At 41.7% G+C, this 17097-nt stretch overlaps 5 protein-coding genes across 5 annotated transcripts; all 5 read right to left on the bottom strand.

Annotated features, from left to right (window-relative positions):
• Window positions 1-371: 371 nt before the first annotated feature.
• Window positions 372-1548, bottom strand: BDB00DRAFT_777007 (uncharacterized protein; the record flags this gene model as incomplete). The annotated part of the gene is made up of 4 exons (XM_053120290.1): window positions 372-592; window positions 706-798; window positions 916-1099; window positions 1261-1548. 4 exons carry the CDS (start codon window positions 1546-1548, stop codon window positions 372-374), a joined length of 786 nt encoding a protein of 261 aa, XP_052972418.1.
• Window positions 1549-2131: 583 nt separating this feature from the next.
• On the bottom strand, window positions 2132-2787 carry BDB00DRAFT_862759 (uncharacterized protein). Its single transcript, XM_053126090.1, has 4 exons — window positions 2621-2787; window positions 2484-2545; window positions 2250-2401; window positions 2132-2149 (listed from the first exon to the last, which is right to left on the bottom strand). The coding sequence occupies exons 1-3, from the start codon at window positions 2668-2670 to the stop codon at window positions 2289-2291; spliced, it is 225 nt and encodes a 74-aa protein (XP_052972419.1). The 5' UTR covers window positions 2671-2787; the 3' UTR covers window positions 2132-2149; window positions 2250-2288.
• Window positions 2788-5839: 3052 nt separating this feature from the next.
• On the bottom strand, window positions 5840-7331 carry BDB00DRAFT_252418 (uncharacterized protein). The gene is made up of 5 exons (XM_053116660.1): window positions 6972-7331; window positions 6852-6896; window positions 6376-6742; window positions 6083-6215; window positions 5840-5859 (listed from the first exon to the last, which is right to left on the bottom strand). Exons 1-4 carry the CDS (start codon window positions 7140-7142, stop codon window positions 6178-6180), a joined length of 621 nt encoding a protein of 206 aa, XP_052972420.1. The 5' UTR covers window positions 7143-7331; the 3' UTR covers window positions 5840-5859; window positions 6083-6177.
• Window position 7332: 1 nt separating this feature from the next.
• Window positions 7333-9916, bottom strand: BDB00DRAFT_252413 (acyl-CoA dehydrogenase/oxidase). Its single transcript, XM_053116659.1, has 10 exons — window positions 9764-9916; window positions 9568-9626; window positions 9276-9495; window positions 8876-9173; window positions 8717-8770; window positions 8471-8632; window positions 8163-8404; window positions 7997-8075; window positions 7727-7907; window positions 7333-7623 (listed from the first exon to the last, which is right to left on the bottom strand). The coding sequence occupies exons 1-10, from the start codon at window positions 9817-9819 to the stop codon at window positions 7400-7402; spliced, it is 1575 nt and encodes a 524-aa protein (XP_052972421.1). The 5' UTR covers window positions 9820-9916; the 3' UTR covers window positions 7333-7399.
• Window positions 9917-11840: 1924 nt separating this feature from the next.
• On the bottom strand, window positions 11841-14398 carry BDB00DRAFT_985351 (general substrate transporter). The gene is made up of 9 exons (XM_053130021.1): window positions 14270-14398; window positions 14125-14185; window positions 13832-14030; window positions 13619-13758; window positions 13487-13525; window positions 13072-13396; window positions 12597-12990; window positions 12368-12511; window positions 11841-12274 (listed from the first exon to the last, which is right to left on the bottom strand). Exons 1-9 carry the CDS (start codon window positions 14334-14336, stop codon window positions 12111-12113), a joined length of 1533 nt encoding a protein of 510 aa, XP_052972422.1. The 5' UTR covers window positions 14337-14398; the 3' UTR covers window positions 11841-12110.
• Window positions 14399-17097: the final 2699 nt, after the last annotated feature.

Here is a 17097-nt window from a genome sequence, read left to right on the forward strand (position 1 = left end):
TTACCTACTACCAATTGGTATGTGGCAGGTATAAACGATTATCAGAACGCCAACCTATCTTTATCCTTCTGCGCTTCGTATTTCTAGAGCCTCTTGTCACGCGTTAAAAGGGATAAGCTTTACGAGTATTGTGTACATTTGTAATTCTACAAAGACGACTACACATATGAGTAACGACGCATATATGTTATGATTACAAAACCATGACTGATGCGCATGTATGGCAGCTGCAATATTTTCTAATCGGCTTCCTTAATCTAACACTGAGGCATCTAAGCAAACATCTTATGGTATCTCCAGGTCAAATGTGGTATTGTAAGCATATCCGCGGGTGGATTTCACTTTTATTGAAATGGTAAAAAGTTTTACAATTATTTCTGTAGCTCGGTTTTCGATTGTAAAAGTGCATGATAAAGAGTTAACGTCGACAAGAGTTTTGCATCGGGTGCTATTTTCCATGCGTCCTTCAAAGATACCAGCTTGAGAGTTATGTTCTCGCCTCGGTCTCTCAGCCCTCCGAGTTTGCCTTCTAGTGCCTCGATGTCGGATCGAGCCATATGCTTGATGCACATAAACAGTCGCACAAACTCATCTACGGACGATTTTGAGAAGTACATACAACATCAGCGTTGTGAGAAATACGTATAATAAACAAAGACGGATAGCGTAATATAACAAACACATTTAAGTATGACCAGTACTTACCGCAACCACCAGCAGAAGGGTACATTCCTTGCCACCGATCACCATAAGCTTTATGAGTAAGATCCACAAGCTCATGCTCTTGGATAGACAATCCTTAGTTGTTATTGTTGCATATGTAAGTCAATTTTACGAGTTATAAAACTGATGTCAATCACGCATTTTGTTTGACTGCGTGTCTACGTAATTGAACAAGAAAGTATCGGCTCGAACCTGTCTCCTCGTAAATTTCTCTTGCAGCGGTCCCTGCAAAGTTACCAGAGCCATCCAGCATGCCTGCAGGCAGTTCTGGGAATTCCAAACTGGCAACAGGAACCCTCGGTTGCAACGTCAGTAATATTTGGTCCTCTTTTTCGGGACATCGCAATATGATCAACATCGATACTGACCCCCCTCTCTACACAAAATACAGTAACAACCCCCACCACCCAAAAACAACAGCATCCCATTGAGAATTGTAAATTAGAAAACACTCGCGCGTGAAAATGAATATACAGAAATGCAGAGGAGAAAGAAACGGCTACTAAATTTGGGTCTATCTCGTTCATTCTTGCTTACCAAAAACACAATACCGGGGGCAGATTTTCCGGTTTCCTTGTAACGGACGTCCGCTTTAAACTTTACAAAGCCAAGTTTTCCGGACCCAAACATATCTGTATTTTGTATTTCAACGGAGAGAATGTCCATTTCGCTATTACGTTCACGCTGCGCCTTTTCCATACGAGCAGCCCATTCTTTGAATGGTCCGAACTCCAAAACTTTGTCTAGTACATCAGTTGTAATGGTAGTATTAGATCCCCCGTGCACTTTTACGCGCTGATCTGCAATCAAGACGGTATGCGACATTGTAACTGACACCGTTTGATTGAAACGTAGCGACTGTACTGGTTCTTTCGTTAAAAGTTGGTGGTAACAGTGATTGAGGTGAATTAATACCGATCGTAGCGGAAACATCCAAAGTGGCCAAGGCGTTCTATTTTAGGGGTCAGAACCCTCCCGACTTGAGAGTAAAACAGTTGGGTTTCAGTTCCTCCAGCGCGGGAAATTGATACTACTAACATGTATGTTTGTTTTAGGAAGCCAATTTACTACGTTTATCTACGCAAAGCAACAAAAGATAATTGCAACAGTGTAAAGTAAGGGCACACATACTAAAATGACTCTCTCAGCTTAGACACCATCAAGAAGTGGTTTGTGTTTCCATATATGCCATCTTCAGGGAACTCACAGTACAGCAAAAGAACTTGTACAGATGAAGCATTGCACGTATCTCTTCTTTTCCTTTTTCCTTTTATACTCTCGTTTTTCCCGGTATAAACTTCTGCACAAGTCACACCAAGCAATCCACCCATCGGGACTACATCCTGAAATCAAGAGCCTTTCTATACTCATATTGACTCTAACGGCTAACAAGTATTCCGTATGACGGGGAGGTTTGCGGACACAGGTACGTAATAATATAATATCTGATTGCTATACATAATTCCCGCTTTAAGAAGCCCACTTACAACGACTGACGGGATCATTTTTACCTATGTATCCATGCAGAAAACAAGAGAACGTGCAACGTACTGGGTTCAAAGACCTCAAGGCGGCTTCATTCCACAGAGAGGAAGGAAAATAAAGTGCTGTCGAGACCAGGATGGCAATTTGCTGAATCCGGCAAGTGACTGGATACAGGCACGCCCGCAACCGCCAGGTAAAAGCTAATTTCTACTAATAAGGTATATAAACATTAGTTATGTTCTGCTGTACTAAATTGGCATGGAATACCATAATAGATTGGGTGATGTGGAAGATTAAAGCTTGCAATAACCATCCAGAGCCTGATCCAGAGGCTGTGGTATGTTTTCACCCTTTAAACCCACGAAGGATTCTGCCTAATTATATGCTAAAAGTGTTTTGTTTTCTCATCTAGATTGTAGACCGGGATAAAAATGCGGCATTGAACATAAGAAGCATAGGCATAGCCTATATGAATAATGATGGACATCCAGACTTTCGACCAGAGGCATTCCTACCACCAGGTGGACAGCTCCCTCAACAAGCGCAACTTCAAGAAGATCAAGAAGAACAGGAGGAACCAGAAAACAATATTTTAGCATTAGAAAATGATAGGAATTAGTCGAAATTCCACTACGATTGTATCTCGGGGCCAAGAGAACAGGGCTTTTACTCAACGCGGAAGCCACGGACTCTGGAGTAAGTACTAAATCTATTTTCTATGACTGTTTTGAAACATTTGAATCATCACTAATACACTGTCTACATTTGTGGAAAAATTATTTTGACCAACCTCATTCATGTTACCCAAACCCAAACTTCTCTCCTTGTCCATACTACATTCCGAGGTCCGCCCTTTCCTTCTCACGTTTTGTTGATGCTTTCTCTATCTGCTTGTTTTATTGCATATACTGTATGTATATAACCGTGGTGCTCCAGTATTTTTGCTGCTGCTATCATTTCAGATATACCAAGAGCTGTTCTTCGAGAACTAGAATACTCTAAAGAGTGTTGGGATGATATATGCTCAGTTTTATGTGCTAAGTGAAGTGTGCTCCAAGTCTGGTTTAAATCTTATTCACATTATATCTATAGGAGCATTCGCTGCTACGTTGGAATGACCAATAATCGCGTTTCAATAGCAAACTCAACAAATGTCGAGCCGGTCATCGGTGTTGCACCGTTACCTTCGTCCGACGGACCATAATTACAGGTTGACACATATACAGCTGCACCTTTGACATAATGAAGGTAAAAGACTGGCATCCAATATCGTTTTTTAAGGCTGTTACAAAAATGCCTAAATATGGCTTATTTGACACTTTTGTAACAATTAATCTTGATTAATTTGTCAAAAGATCGACTACCTGCGGTCAGCCTTCTAGACCTTGTTCATGACTAGCGATGAAGAACAGTCGATTACATCATTGGTATCACATAATTTTATTACCAGCTTAGAAAAGGCAACATGAGGTCTTCATCAGCAGTGTCTTAGGAACAACAACCAGGGTTTGACCTTCGTACTAAAATTTCGGGCAGAAGTTTTCTCCGCGTTTTCTTATACGAAACATTGACACATCCAACATTAAGTGGCAAGGCTTACTTGCTCCTTCAGCAACGGCAGTATCTGCAAGACAGTACAGTGCTTCTCTTTCAACATTATACTTGTTGTGTCGACTAGCTTTTCTAGTGCCACATTTGGATATTTTGCTCGACGCAGGGACGTCATAGCCAATAGAAACAGCGTAGCAGCAGGGATGGTTATCATAGTAGTATGATAACGGGTGATTTACCATCAAAAGCTTAAAAAAAGCTCTACTTATCTCTTGAGTCTCGAAACTTAATTACTTCGAATATGACCGTTTTACGACACTTGGTTGACAGCGTTTTAGTAACAAACTAAATAGCCATAAGCAGATATAATTGCAATATCATATACGAAGGCTCTATGTTCATTCTCATTACATTAGCAACCTTGCTTCTTTTTGTAATACGCCATACGTGTATAGTGGATCAAAATCACGACACTGATCGCACCGAGTTAGGTATCAATTATGGGCTATGATGCATATCCACGAACCATATGGAGTAGCATCTTTAGAATATAATTCGTGGAAGAGATTCACGTCAATCGTTCTTGTGAACACGCAGAAGAGTTCCAAAGAAGAGGATGTTAAGCGGAGTCAGCCCCAAATTGCAACACTTTTCTATGGCACTGGTTACCATATACAGTTAGTCTTTTCCCTTTAATGAATAACCAACAAAGAGCAGCGGTTCCAACAATCATATAAATTTGTTACTATCTCGCTATCTCTTATAGCTTATACTGTGTTGAAGTTTGCTCACCCGTTGCTCCATCGGTATACTATCAGAGATACTAAAAGGATAGTCAAGTTTAGAGTAAAGTCACTTCAAGCCCTTTCAAGAGCAGTAAGTAGTAAAGGTTGGAGCATCTGCTGTCTTGTTTGTATGTAGATTACATTGCGGATATGATAATACATGATGCATGCTTCGCTGCCAGGATATTTTCCCACAACGGCCACAGTGACAGCAGCGAGCCAACGACCCCATGTGTGATATAGCAACTCTAAAATGAATCAGATTAAATAGGGCTACTAGTAACTTGAAGTCCGTGTAGCTCATATTATAAGCTTGTTATATGTGTATCCTGAGGACGAACGCGAGACTACATAGTCAAGAAAAATGATGAGAGGTGGGCCTATTTGTTTACACAGCGTTTAAGTAAAACATTATCCAAGTGTACAATGCGTCAGTGCTATGTACGGTACCAGGTCTAAGCCATTTTTGGAATCGGGACTTGAAATATGAAATTGCAACAAAATAAAATTTTGTCGGTTTAAGGTGATGTGCATCATACTTTAATCTACTGCTACTGTGAATGGTAGTCCTCGAGCAATTTAGCCATGTGGGTTTTAACAATCATATCAGTATAAGCATATATACACGTTATGCATATTCTTTTTTCAAATCTTATAAAGCTAATACTTTTTGCTCTCATATCGACGCTCACTGTCATCACCCAATAAAAATCCGATCCACAATTTGGATATGTTAGTTCGATAGAAGCTTTCGCTGGTATTCTCCCTACCCTTTCCCTCTCTCAACATCACCTTTATTTCTCAAGCTCCAGACTCCAGACACCAAGTTGCTGTGTAACACAAAGATGTAACTCGTCTTTATTATCCTGGAAATGTAAAAGAACAGTTTGTGGTACTGTAAAATATGAATTCGTGCATGAGTGTGTGGTGTATAGAAAAACGTACAAAGACGTGGCTATTAAGTGGAGAGAAGAAACACCATATTAATTGCGTTATCGTGTTGCTTTCCTACCCTACTGTGAATATTGGCCATTGGGAGGAAGGGTATGCTGTTGCAAACAAAAAATGTGCCATGTTTCCGTGATAATTAATAATCACTGACTAGCTTTCTATATAGTCATACACCTGGCTTTTAGTATTTTATCACACGGGAACATACAGTCATTTTTTCTTCTGTTATTGTCGTTACCTAAATCGGTGTATTGCCACAACAGCATTAAAGCAAGCTCGGCATTTAGAAGTTGGAGATAATACAGGTTCACGAACACGGTGTGGTATTCCTAGTTCCTTTAAATACTCTAACGTTTGCGATTCACTAAAAGAGAAGGAAACCCTCAATAAGTATTACAAAGAAAAAAACGTTCTCAATCCAATGTTTATCCGCACCATGATTCCAAACTTTTGTTAACAAGCATTAAGTATCTCTTTTGAAAAACTATGTATTAACGGAGTATGGAGATTTAGTGGATTGATAACGTGCAAGGCTTGCCCCTTGATTATAAACACATATAGGTTGAGAATGGCTAGGATGTACTTACCGAGTTCAACTCGTCTCTGACGCTCCAATGCGTATCCATCCTGAGCTTCATTGAGTGCCACTATTAAGCGATTTATTGATAAATCACGTCGCCCATCAGATTGCTCCTGCAGACCGGATCGTTGTGAAGATCGCTAGCAGCATATCAATATGTTTGTAAGTTATTCTTCATACAAGTCTTCACCTTTTGTTTCAATGAAATAATTTTAATAAGTTGTGTTACATGTGTTGGAAATGGTGTCAACGGAGATAATAATACGTTGTTGCTGTTGTCGTTGTTATTGTTTTTCTCACCATCCCGTTGTTCGATCAGTTGCGCTTTTCGTTCAAGTAGATTATTCAGCCGAGCATGATCTGTTTGTTCCTGTTCGTGATGCTGGTGATATTGGACGCCATTCAATCCATCATAGTCGGTCTCCTGGTACTGATCAATAGCATCTTGTCGATCTGTTGCAGCCGCTGGGTTTTCTTCTCTTCTCGACAGGAATTGATCCAGTTGATCCTGTAAGGACTGAATCGAGGCTTCTTGCTTCGTCACAATATCTTCCAAGCGCGTTTTGTCAATTATTGCTTGTGATAATTCATCCTTTGTAGACTGGACCGTGCTCAATAAACTGGTATTTTCTTCGCGTAGCCTTCGAACAAGTGACTTCCAGGAAAACTATACTAGAAAATGTAGAATCAAGCCTTTAATTTTTTCATTCTTTATTGTCCTCGTTATTAGTATATAGCCCAGCTACCAGTAACAGCAGTAACACATCTTACGTTACCTCTGAGTCAATGGCAAACTGTTGCGTTCGATTATCGTTAAAAGACTATAAATGTACACTCGAGTGTATTAGAGTTCAAATCCATGCGTTCGATTAGTAATTACGACTCTATTTCAATACCACGTTTTCTTGTTCGTTGAATTCACGGCCAATCTCGTCAAAAAGTGTACGTGGTGGTGCGATGGGAAAATTCCCAGCAGAAAGCGGTCTCGACGATGTTTTCGTGACAAAAGATGACTGAGGTAAATCTTTGCTAAAGATGACAGGTGACATATCAGCGTCAATATTCATTGTAATATAGATTGTAAAACGTGAAGGTAGTTCAGTCGCGAGGTGAAAGAAACACAGCAACAGTTGGCGGCGTTTTTGCGTTTATTGTCGAAACACAGTAAACCGTTGGCAACAACTGCTGTTATCGTCATAGGAAGCAGCAAATTTCTTGTTCAAGTTGACTCAGGCATACAGATGTGTTAAACGTAAAGGTTTCTTCTTTTGGTTTATTTAGTGATATTCCAATTTGGACAAGTGTATTATTGCAGCTGTTATTGTTACAACTTTGCACCCATAAATTGGCCGATCTTTGTAGATTGCCGGATGCCCAACTCCAGCATAATTTCTTCAGAGCCGCCAGGTATAGCAAACGCGCGCACTTCACGATACAGACGCTCAATCTTTTCGCCTTGGCCACCGCGGGTATAGGAAAGGCCACCAAAGATTTGGGCAGCTTCACGGGCGCAGTATTCGAATGTCTGTGTTGCTTGAGCCTTGCACACTGTATACATGGAGAATCCGTTAATGTAAGTTTTTCGGATACTCTTTGCGAACGGTATACTAGCGCAATCTTTCTCCTGAAAAACCAAAGTAAAGAAACTTACATGCAATGTTTCCTCCCAGACGGAGGGGCTGCAATTCCAAGGGCATATGAAGTGATTGATACGCCAGGATTTCCATCCATGCATGCGTTGCTTCGACTTGTCGAATCATGTGAGCGAGCTTATTTCGGATGACTGGATGGTCAATGAGGCGCTTCCCAAAAGTTTTGCGCTTGTGGGCATACTAAAGCCAAAGAGGGAGAGTCGACAGATTAGTAGTTATTTGGAAGTGTACACGTTCTTGCTTTATGCATCGAAAGGAGTGTAGTTTACCTTGAGACACTCTTCAATGCAGACACGAGCGAATCGATTTGCTTGGATGACGATACCCATACGTTCTGCATTAAAGTTCCTGTAGTGAAATATGAGTGGTGTAAGCTAAATAGCTTACTATCACTATTCCTTACACTGCATTATTGGCATGTAAAAGCAAGCTTACGCAACAATGTACCGAAAACCTTGGTTTTCTTCACCAATCAAGTTCTCTTTTGGGACTTTGACATCCTCAAAAGTAACATAGGCAGTGCCGGACGACCAGACACCGGAACAGTGCATCTGACGCGTAGAGACACCAGGCATGGTGCGCTCAATTAGCAAGAAGGAGACTCCTTCAAAACCAGGACCGCCGGTACGAACAGCCACAGTAAAGTAGTTGGCGAAAACGCCATTGGTAATCCATTTCTATAAAAGTGAGAGAGGCGCTGTTCAGTCAAAATTGCTAGGTCCGTTGTTTTCCGCTTTTCTTACCTTTTCGCCATTGACAAGATAGTGGTCACCCATATCCTTAGCTTCAGTGACCAAGTTTGCGACATCCGATCCACCACTAGGCTCAGTAATAGCTAAGCAAATGAATTCCCTGCCGCTTAAAATGCCAGGAACAACCTTTTTTTTCAAGTAATCGGAGCCGAACTGGTTGTTTAGAGAAGAAAACGATGGTATTCATTAATATATGCATCATGTCATCAATTTTTTTTATAATCTATAGTTGCATACCAGAATAACAGGAGGAAGCCCGATACCGAGACCGCCTATCAAACCCCAAGTTACCTATAGTAATTGAATTTCGCGATTAGAGAAATTCTTTGGGTACAAAGATCGCATTATAGAGTGGCATCAAAACATAAAGAGAGCAAATGGATAGATGTTACGCACACCGCCAGAACCACACCGCGACAGCTCATCAGCAACGACAACGTTATGGAACGTATCCCAATCTTCAGGCTTGACGCCAGCGGGGTAGCCATAAGGAATCAGGTCAGCGGGTGCATGATGACAGCAAGCAGTGAGGATACCAGCCTTGGCTGCTTTTTCGAATAATTCTTGGGGCAATTTCTTGGCTTCGTCCCATTCATAAGTATATGGCATGATTTCCTTTTCGACAAAATCACGAACGGCCTTGCGCACAGCACGATGCGAGTCATTGTAAAATGGACTATACCAATCCTGATACCTAATAGAAGTTCGAGGAAAAAGGTTATAGTTTCGCTTCGTCATTAGACGAACAAACTCGTGCATTACATGCTGACTGCTATTTTCAAATCAATTACTTTACCACATTGGATCACCAAACGGCACCATATCACCAAAGGTTTCTCCGATTTGAAGAGGCGACCGTTCCTCTTCTTCATCTAGAGCAGCTTCCTCGATACCAGTGCCAACTTCACCGATCAGAAACTTTGGTCCGTACTTTTCGAGAACGGAGGGGCTATGGAACGCGTTGAATTGCTTGGTCGCGTCGGTACCGGATGCCTTGAGAAGAACCTTTTTGCCACCTGAGAAATGGAATGAGTGCGTTTTCATATAGAGAAACAACTTCTGCTGGCACTAGAGCTAATAATGCTTACCGGGATGATCATCCAGAAAGTTGGTTACATCGTATATTTTGTCATTGACAATGATCCAGCTATATCATATTGTGCAAATAATTGAAGGAACGAATGACGCGTGAATGAAAAAATGGCTATTGTTGCCGACAGTTCGCAACTTATGCAACGCGAGGGTTTTGGCCAGGAAAATGGATAGTGTGAAAAGCAACTTTACCAGTCGTTATCAGACTTATGTTTCGCAACTTCTTCAATCGTGAACTTCTTAGACATGACGTTGTTGCTGTGTGTTCTTGGATATATCGAAAAGTATAAAAGACGAAAAGGAGGCTTTAACACAGAGGGAAAGTGATGGGGTTGAAAAGGGAAGAAGAAAGCACGAGAGAATTAAATAGATATACGAGGGTCTTGAGTGATTCACATGCACACAAACAATATACACCGGTTTTCATTTCGACGCGTGACCTTCCCTCGTTTTTCTGTGAGTGAAGCCCATACTAGGCTATTCTTATTCTCTTGCATATGATGCACACACGGCCGTCTCATTACTTGTTACGTCGAGAGATGACTAGTGAGAGCGATGCATGGCATACATTTTCTGGTAAATATTAGTCAACTACCTTCTTTCCACTGGAGCGAGCTTCTTTATGTCGAACGATTTTATACGATTTAGATAAAGGACGGAGTATACGAGAAAGTTCATGCAAATGGTCAAAGATAACCCAGAAATCAACCGGCGATGGTGCTCCTTGTTGTTTACGTAACCGACATATACTTACCCAGACTCCTCTGTATGATGAGTCTAAGTACCTCTGCACGTGAAAAAAAGGGGGCGTATATTAATGACGATGCTTCTCTTTTTTATTTAAGCGAACAGAGCGATAACCGATCTCCTGGATTTGCTCGTAGTGATACGCTCTTCCCTGACTTGTATATAGGTTCTAAATGGATTGCGTATGCATACACACCGAATGGCCTTCTTCAATCAAGTCCTGCAATTTTTATTATTAGGGACATCCCTACGAGGAATATTTAAAAGTGAACATACATAGTTGTTGTTTTTTTGTGGGGTAAAAAAAGGTAAATGTGCATCGTGCCACACAGCGAATATGCATCCGAGAAATTTATGGTCACTGTGCCACATGCACCAGCCCATAAAAAGACGATAGTTCTGTAGTCAGCACAAAGCACACCTTAGATGGCAAAAACTGATTTGTTGACAGAAAAATGCTCAAAAGAAAAAGAGCATGGACGGTGTTTTTTACATGCATTTTCATACAAGCGAGCCCTCGATTCTAAATGATCCTTTGTACTCCTTGTAAGGTCACATAATGAACTAGCGATCACTCGAAGAATTGCGAGGTTTAGAGACACAGCAAGAAGTTTCAACAGCACACTATATGCTCATGAGCGGGCTGATACAAGTGTGTTGTGTGAGCTAATCTCCTGTATCGTTGTTCGCTTATAAACTAGCGACGTCCTATCATAACAGTGATTTTAGTAACATCAGTGGGTGGGTGCCGCTTGCCGTGTATAGCATTTCGTTAGAGTGGCTTTCCATACTCAACGGCCATATTCATTATGCAGAATGATCCAATTCCTGAGAAAAAAATAAGGTTACGCCTACTCGCGGGAAACAAAAAACCTTCAACAACTCTGATACCAGCATCTATCGTCAACAGGTTTTGGTATGTTACTTGCTTCCATTAAATAGTATTAGAGAAACCTTGACCCTATTATTGTATTCTTTAAAAGTCCTCACGCAATCAACCTTCTCATATATGACCTCATAGTGGTATATGCAGAGCTTAGCTGTACGAAAGCTAGAAAGCGACGCATCATCATCATTTCTCAGGTGCAAGCGCTATGTGTAGTATATTACAGTCCACTTGACAGTCGCGACAACCAGCTTTACATCAACTACTGTAATAACTCGTAAGTTAGGCTTACAGCAACACCAGAATCACTTCTATAGCATATATGTGTCATTTTTCTTAATTGGAAAAAAACGTGTATTAGGCGACATACGTCACCAAGGTACCTCAATATTCAAGTAACTCTTATGTTACTGTATCTAAAGCTACATCATCTCGGGAACTGAGCTGTTCCTTAACATTATGATGTAATGATTTTGATATTATCATCACCAAGCTCTCTGCATTATTCTGTGTGAAATTAAACGGTCATTGCATAGCATGTGTGCTTCATTAGTAAGTTTATGCGCAGCTTTGTTTTTTAGAGCTCACGATGATGTTTACAGCATAATGAGTGGCATGTAGGATTTTTATGCCATCATCATGAATTTTTATTATGATAGATGTAATTATTAATTATCATTGGTGGTCACATAATACAAGAGGGGGAAGTAGAGAAATGATAGCTTCTAATAACAGGAACCACAGCAAAATATGTGTATGTGTGTGTGTGTGTGTGTGTAATTACTACTAAGATATACAATCCTTTAGAGAAATTGTAATTTCAAAAAAGAAAGAAAAAGAAGTTAGATATTGAGAATGGGAAGAAGTAAGCGGAGTAGGAGGAGGGGAGTTGTGGGGAAATTGAAATTAAGATTTTTCGATTGACGAATGGCCGTCGTCAGCAACTTGATGCTTTTCAGTTTGCTCGAGGTTAGCACCATCGTACTTGCGAGCAGCAACAGTCTGAATTGCGTCAGCTTCATCACCGCCAAAGAGAATTTCCATCTCTTCAAGAGATCGATTCTTGGTTTCTATGATTAAACAAAACGTTGGCCAGTCATTAATAAAACGTGGCTAAACAAAGAGAACATGTTTGTACAGCAGATGTATTGTGCGATTCTTACCAGGATAGAAAAAGAATACGATCAAACCGCAGATAACGTTGGTAGCAAAGAAGAACATGTAGGTGCCGAAGGCAATATTTTCAATCATGATTGGAGTAATTTGGCCAATAACAAAGTTGAAGATATAGTTGCTTGCGGTTGCCACTATGTAACAGTGTTAGTAGTTCATCATCACTGAAAGGTATTTGCTGTGTGCTGTATATGAGACCCAGGGAGAAAAAAAGCTTACGTGAAGCACCCTTGGCACGAGCACGAGTAGGGAAAATCTCGGCAGGGTAAATCCAAGCAATAGGTCCCCAAGAGAATGAGAACGAAGCGCTAAAGATAAACATCATGGCGACAGCGCCGTACTGGGCACTGGTGTTGTTGTCGCCACCTTCGACGTAGGGATAGACCTTGAGCAAAGAACCAGCGATCAACATGGAACCACCCATACCGGCACCACCAGCAAGCAGGGTGTTACGACGACCCCACTTGTCAACGAACAAAATGGCAGGGATTGTGCAAACGACACATACAATGCCATTGACACCAGTAGCAAGTAAGGAGGGCAAAGTGCCAGTCATGCCAGCGGAGCGGAAAATGAAGGGGGCATAGTAAAGCACGGCATTGATACCGATCCACTACAAGCATAGATTACTTTTAAATAAGGTCGAATTTCACAATCGCTGATACGACAGCAAGATGAGACAAGTGAAAGTTACCTGCTGCATGGTTTGGATTCCCATACCAAGAATAACACGCTTGCGGATTGAACGGTTGCGGAAAAGCTCAGCGTAGGACTTGACGGCTTTTTCATCTTCGAACTTGATTTGCTCCATGATCTCGTCGTATTCTTGACGGACATAGGGATCATCAATGTCACCATTGGAGTGCAACCTCGCAAGGGTATGAAGAGCCTCATCGTAGCGACCACGGCTGCAAAGCCAACGAGGGGAGTAGGGGAGGAAGAAGCAACCGCAGAACAGAAGAACACTGGGAGCGAGCTGTAGACCGAGGGGAATTCGCCACGATGCGTCGCTTTGAATGCTGTTTCATGATAGCAGTTTTCGGTTGGGTTAGGAGTTACAAAAGGATATATCAGCGTGTTCCTGAGTAATTGATTTATAAGAAACTTACTAAGCACAGCCATAACCAATCCAGAATGCGACCATGATACTACAAAGAGTAATGTGTGTGAGCTTAAGAATCTGTGTTGCTGGCGTACCAGTGAAGAAGACTGGAAACATGGGATTTGAAAAGCGAGCTTACCCAAATACGATACTGAACTGCTGAAGACTGACGGCACGACCGCGGAGATGAGGAGGGCTCAACTCACTTTGGTAGACGGTAATGTTGGTGCTGTAGATGCCGACACTAATACCCTGAATAAAACGGCCAGCCAAAAGGAGCTACAAAGCAGAGATTAGAGACGATGGTCAGCTTTCTTGGTGGCAGTTTGGGCTGCTGTAGTACTGTACTTACACCGTCGCTGGTTGCACCTGTTTGCATCGATGTACCAAGCCAAAAGATGACTGTTCCGACCATGATGCTGATCTTTCTACCAATGCGCTCGGAAAGAGGACCGGCAAAGAGGGCACCAGCAAAAGCACCAAGCAATAGGATACTTGTAATAAAACCACGGCGCACATCATCAGGATCGTTGAAATAATGAATCCAGTACCTAATACAGAGCAGCATTCATTGTCGTTTAGCACAGATGACGACGAACACTTGACGGATGATGACGCTCGGTTGTATGAATGTGTAATACTTACGGCATCACAAGAATGCCACTCATGACACCTTGATCATAACCAAATAGGAAACCACCAATAGCTGTGACATTGGCGCGTTAGTTTTCCACCGTATCACCCATACATGCATGCTTAAAAAAAGAGGGGGGGGGAAGAATGGTCTTACAAGCAAACACTACGGCCAGGTAGACTTTCCAGCTGGTCTTTGGAAGAATCTTTAGATCTTCGCTCATTTCGACGGTGTTGTGTGGAGGTAAGAGAAAGAGCAGGTGACAGGGGGGCCCGATGCCCCGTTTGACGGATCAGATCATCTTTATACTTGCTTCCATAAGGGACTATCAAAGGAGAATTTGCCTCTTCCAGATATTTTCCGATAGGCCGCCAAACTTTATGTCCCAATAAGGCTTTTCTTTTGCCAAAATTACCACGGCCATGCGACATCGTTCTTGATTGCGGTAACTCAGCTCATCCTTTTTTGTTTTTGGTGCTTGCACAACTGAGCCCAACAAATAGCAATTGAAGGATCTACCGCTCTTTCTCTCCGGCTCACAAGCACATTTGATAATCGATCTACGATTGTTTATATATTGACATGCGAGGCGGTAGAAGAAAAAAAGGGCAGAGTTTATCTGCGCAAGATGGACATCTACAAGGAAGATGACAGAGAAGCCGACAGTGTGGGGAGAGAGAGAGAGGAGGGCGGGCTTAAACTCCACCAAGAGTCATCCTCCATTCAACTCCAGCTGCAAAGAGCTCCACTTTTTATTTCCTTTTTTTGTGTTACCGCTCTACCCCGCGATGTACCAAGTGTCCGGGAAACCGTCTTTGCTTTACCGCGCACAAGTATCCTGTATCCTCTAATCAACTATGATGCTCACTTTGGAAAAGAGCAGAACATTCTGTACAAACTTTTCTGTGTTCTCTGTGCTGTCCTTGCGTGGAGCACATGCAAGAGTGGGTCCTTCGCAAGCGAGAACAATGGGATGCAACTTGCCGTTACTGAAAAATATGGGGAAAAGCCGCGGGGTCTGGAGCGGTTCTTTTTTTACCCACCAATAATAGTACATTTGAAAGTACGTGTCTATTCATTCCAAGAAGTCTAAGAAGAAGAAAAAACCTCATCTGACGTATGTCGGAGAATGATGACTCTTTTTGCCCAATGCAGTAATCGCAAGGAGTATTAAATTCCAGCTGTTCCGGTAACAGGCGATACGCTTTTCCTACTCTTCTAATAAAGCTGTGTATTCTTTCGCATGTGATAATTAGGGAAGACATAGGTAGCTAACATGTACTTATTTAACGAAGCAACATGTACATGCAGCATATCACATAGTAGATAGAACTGGGGAAGAACTGGGTAGCCCTTCATTCGTCAATGTTACACGATAAACGTCATTGTATCAATCCCCACGATTTTGAATAGCGGTACGTACACATGAGAGCTCGCGTTGTTGACTCGCTGTTGCAACACCTCGATCTGTCGTGTGATTGGACCGATTACAAATGTTAGATTTCTGATGGCTTTTGCTGGTCGGGATCACATATTATCATTATAATGGTAAGTCGCCGAATAGCAAAAGGAGAAGTCGCCATCTTCGCAGTCTTGATTGTTTTTACTCCTAGAATCCAATCTTAAGTACGAGGGCTATAATTCCGGCCCAAATACTGCACGCATTATTCTTATAGTTTCAAATCAACCAAACAATAGCTGCGCGAGCTCTGATCGATTCATTAAGTAGCAGCAATTCCAATGAATAGTAAAACCATATACTCATAGAAACAAATGCAATGTTGTAGCAAATATGGATGCTGTGGACCAGGCGAATTTCGCCAGAGATCCATCCAGAGCTCCAGTGCTGTCTTTCGGAACCTAAACTGGCCCTCAAAGGCTCTGTAAGGTTCCAAGCCCAAAAAGGGTACTCCATGACAAGATTGCTGCACTATCGATTTTCTTTCCTTCACTTATATTACGAAGACGAGGGGAAATATGAAACAAAGCATGAGCACTAGAAATAGCGAGCTTGATGAAGTGTAGCTTTTGTAATCTTGTTCAAAGAGACTTCTGCCGTAAAGGAAACAGCCACGCTTCCTAGCATACTACCCTTTATGCCAACTTACTACAAAACCCAGCCCCATAACAAACAACAGCATGCGCTGAGTGGCATCTATAAAAGAAAACTCTCGCCCAGATGCAGAAACGGAAGTCCAAGTGGAAGGAGCAAACCTTGGCTATCATGGGGGTTAACCGAGCTTCTGGGTCAAAGAGCGCTCCAGATTGACACTGTTGAAGCCATTAGACAATATTATAGAGGCACCGCAATGAGACAATCGATAGTATACTCAATAACGAACGTCATAGTATCGTACTTGAAACGTTGGCTTTAATCTAAGCTCTGACACAAGTGACAAAGGAAAAGGGTGGTAAAACAAGAGAAGCTATGTTGACGGTGGTTTTCGCGGAGCAAAGGTATTTTCAATTTCTTTATCACATCTCCTTAACACTCGAAAGCTAATGCTTGAGAACATTGTTGCGCTGAAGAAGATGCATACATGCTTCTTCACACGGTCAAAGTATTAGCATGAGGATTCTTGTGGTCTACGTGGCCCAGTTCGTCGGGGTATAAGATATGCCCATTGCCAATAACACAGTAGAAAATGTCCCTCGAATGATGGTAGAGGTTGTATCTTCTTCTCTTTTCTGAATAGTATCGATGCTGCAAAATTGTAAAATGAGAAGCGGGACACGTCACATCATATTTTAATAAGTCATCAATAGCACATTACGTATGTTCTCACAGATGAATGCATTTAATTGTTTCATAGGAATACTTAGTATATGCACCTCATTGCTGTATCTAGCATGGTTAATCACACATATCCTCTGTTCCGTAATTCGTAGTTGCTGTTATTTCCCTCTTAATCTTTGTGCGCGGACATTCTTCTCATACATCCAGACACACCTTGGTGTTACACGGATTACCTATGCTTCAGAAA

The sequence above is a fragment of the Zychaea mexicana genome (assembly GCF_025766255.1).
Source record: "Zychaea mexicana strain RSA 1403 chromosome Unknown BDB00scaffold_217, whole genome shotgun sequence".
In the NCBI taxonomy this organism is placed as follows: Eukaryota; Fungi; Mucoromycota; class Mucoromycetes; order Mucorales; family Lichtheimiaceae; genus Zychaea; species Zychaea mexicana.

Bases quoted from the DNA above. Each gene is read 5' to 3' on its own strand.
- BDB00DRAFT_252413 (XM_053116659.1), bottom strand. From the start codon at position 9,819: ATGTCTAAGAAGTTCACGATTGAAGAAGTTGCGAAACATAAGTCTGAT. The intron at 8,405-8,470 runs GTAAGAAAAGCG...TCACTTTTATAG, and splicing joins ATCTTGTCAATGGCGAAAAG to AAATGGATTACCAATGGCGT. The intron at 7,908-7,996 runs GTAAACTACACT...CTTTGGCTTTAG, and splicing joins GCATTGAAGAGTGTCTCAAG to TATGCCCACAAGCGCAAAAC.
- BDB00DRAFT_252418 (XM_053116660.1), bottom strand. From the start codon at position 7,142: ATGAATATTGACGCTGATATGTCACCTGTCATCTTTAGCAAAGATTTA. The intron at 6,743-6,851 runs GTAACGTAAGAT...TTTCTAGTATAG, and splicing joins AGTTTGCCATTGACTCAGAG to TTTTCCTGGAAGTCACTTGT. The intron at 6,216-6,375 runs GTGAGAAAAACA...ATATGCTGCTAG, and splicing joins ACTGATCGAACAACGGGATG to CGATCTTCACAACGATCCGG.
- BDB00DRAFT_862759 (XM_053126090.1), bottom strand. From the start codon at position 2,670: ATGCCTATGCTTCTTATGTTCAATGCCGCATTTTTATCCCGGTCTACA. The intron at 2,546-2,620 runs CTAGATGAGAAA...GTGAAAACATAC, and splicing joins TTTTTATCCCGGTCTACAAT to CACAGCCTCTGGATCAGGCT. The intron at 2,402-2,483 runs CTATTATGGTAT...ATTAGCTTTTAC, and splicing joins AATCTTCCACATCACCCAAT to CTGGCGGTTGCGGGCGTGCC.
- BDB00DRAFT_985351 (XM_053130021.1), bottom strand. From the start codon at position 14,336: ATGAGCGAAGATCTAAAGATTCTTCCAAAGACCAGCTGGAAAGTCTAC. The intron at 13,526-13,618 runs GTAAGCTCGCTT...TACTCTTTGTAG, and splicing joins CAGTTCAGTATCGTATTTGG to TATCATGGTCGCATTCTGGA. The intron at 12,512-12,596 runs GTAAGCTTTTTT...ACTGTTACATAG, and splicing joins TCGTGCCAAGGGTGCTTCAC to TGGCAACCGCAAGCAACTAT.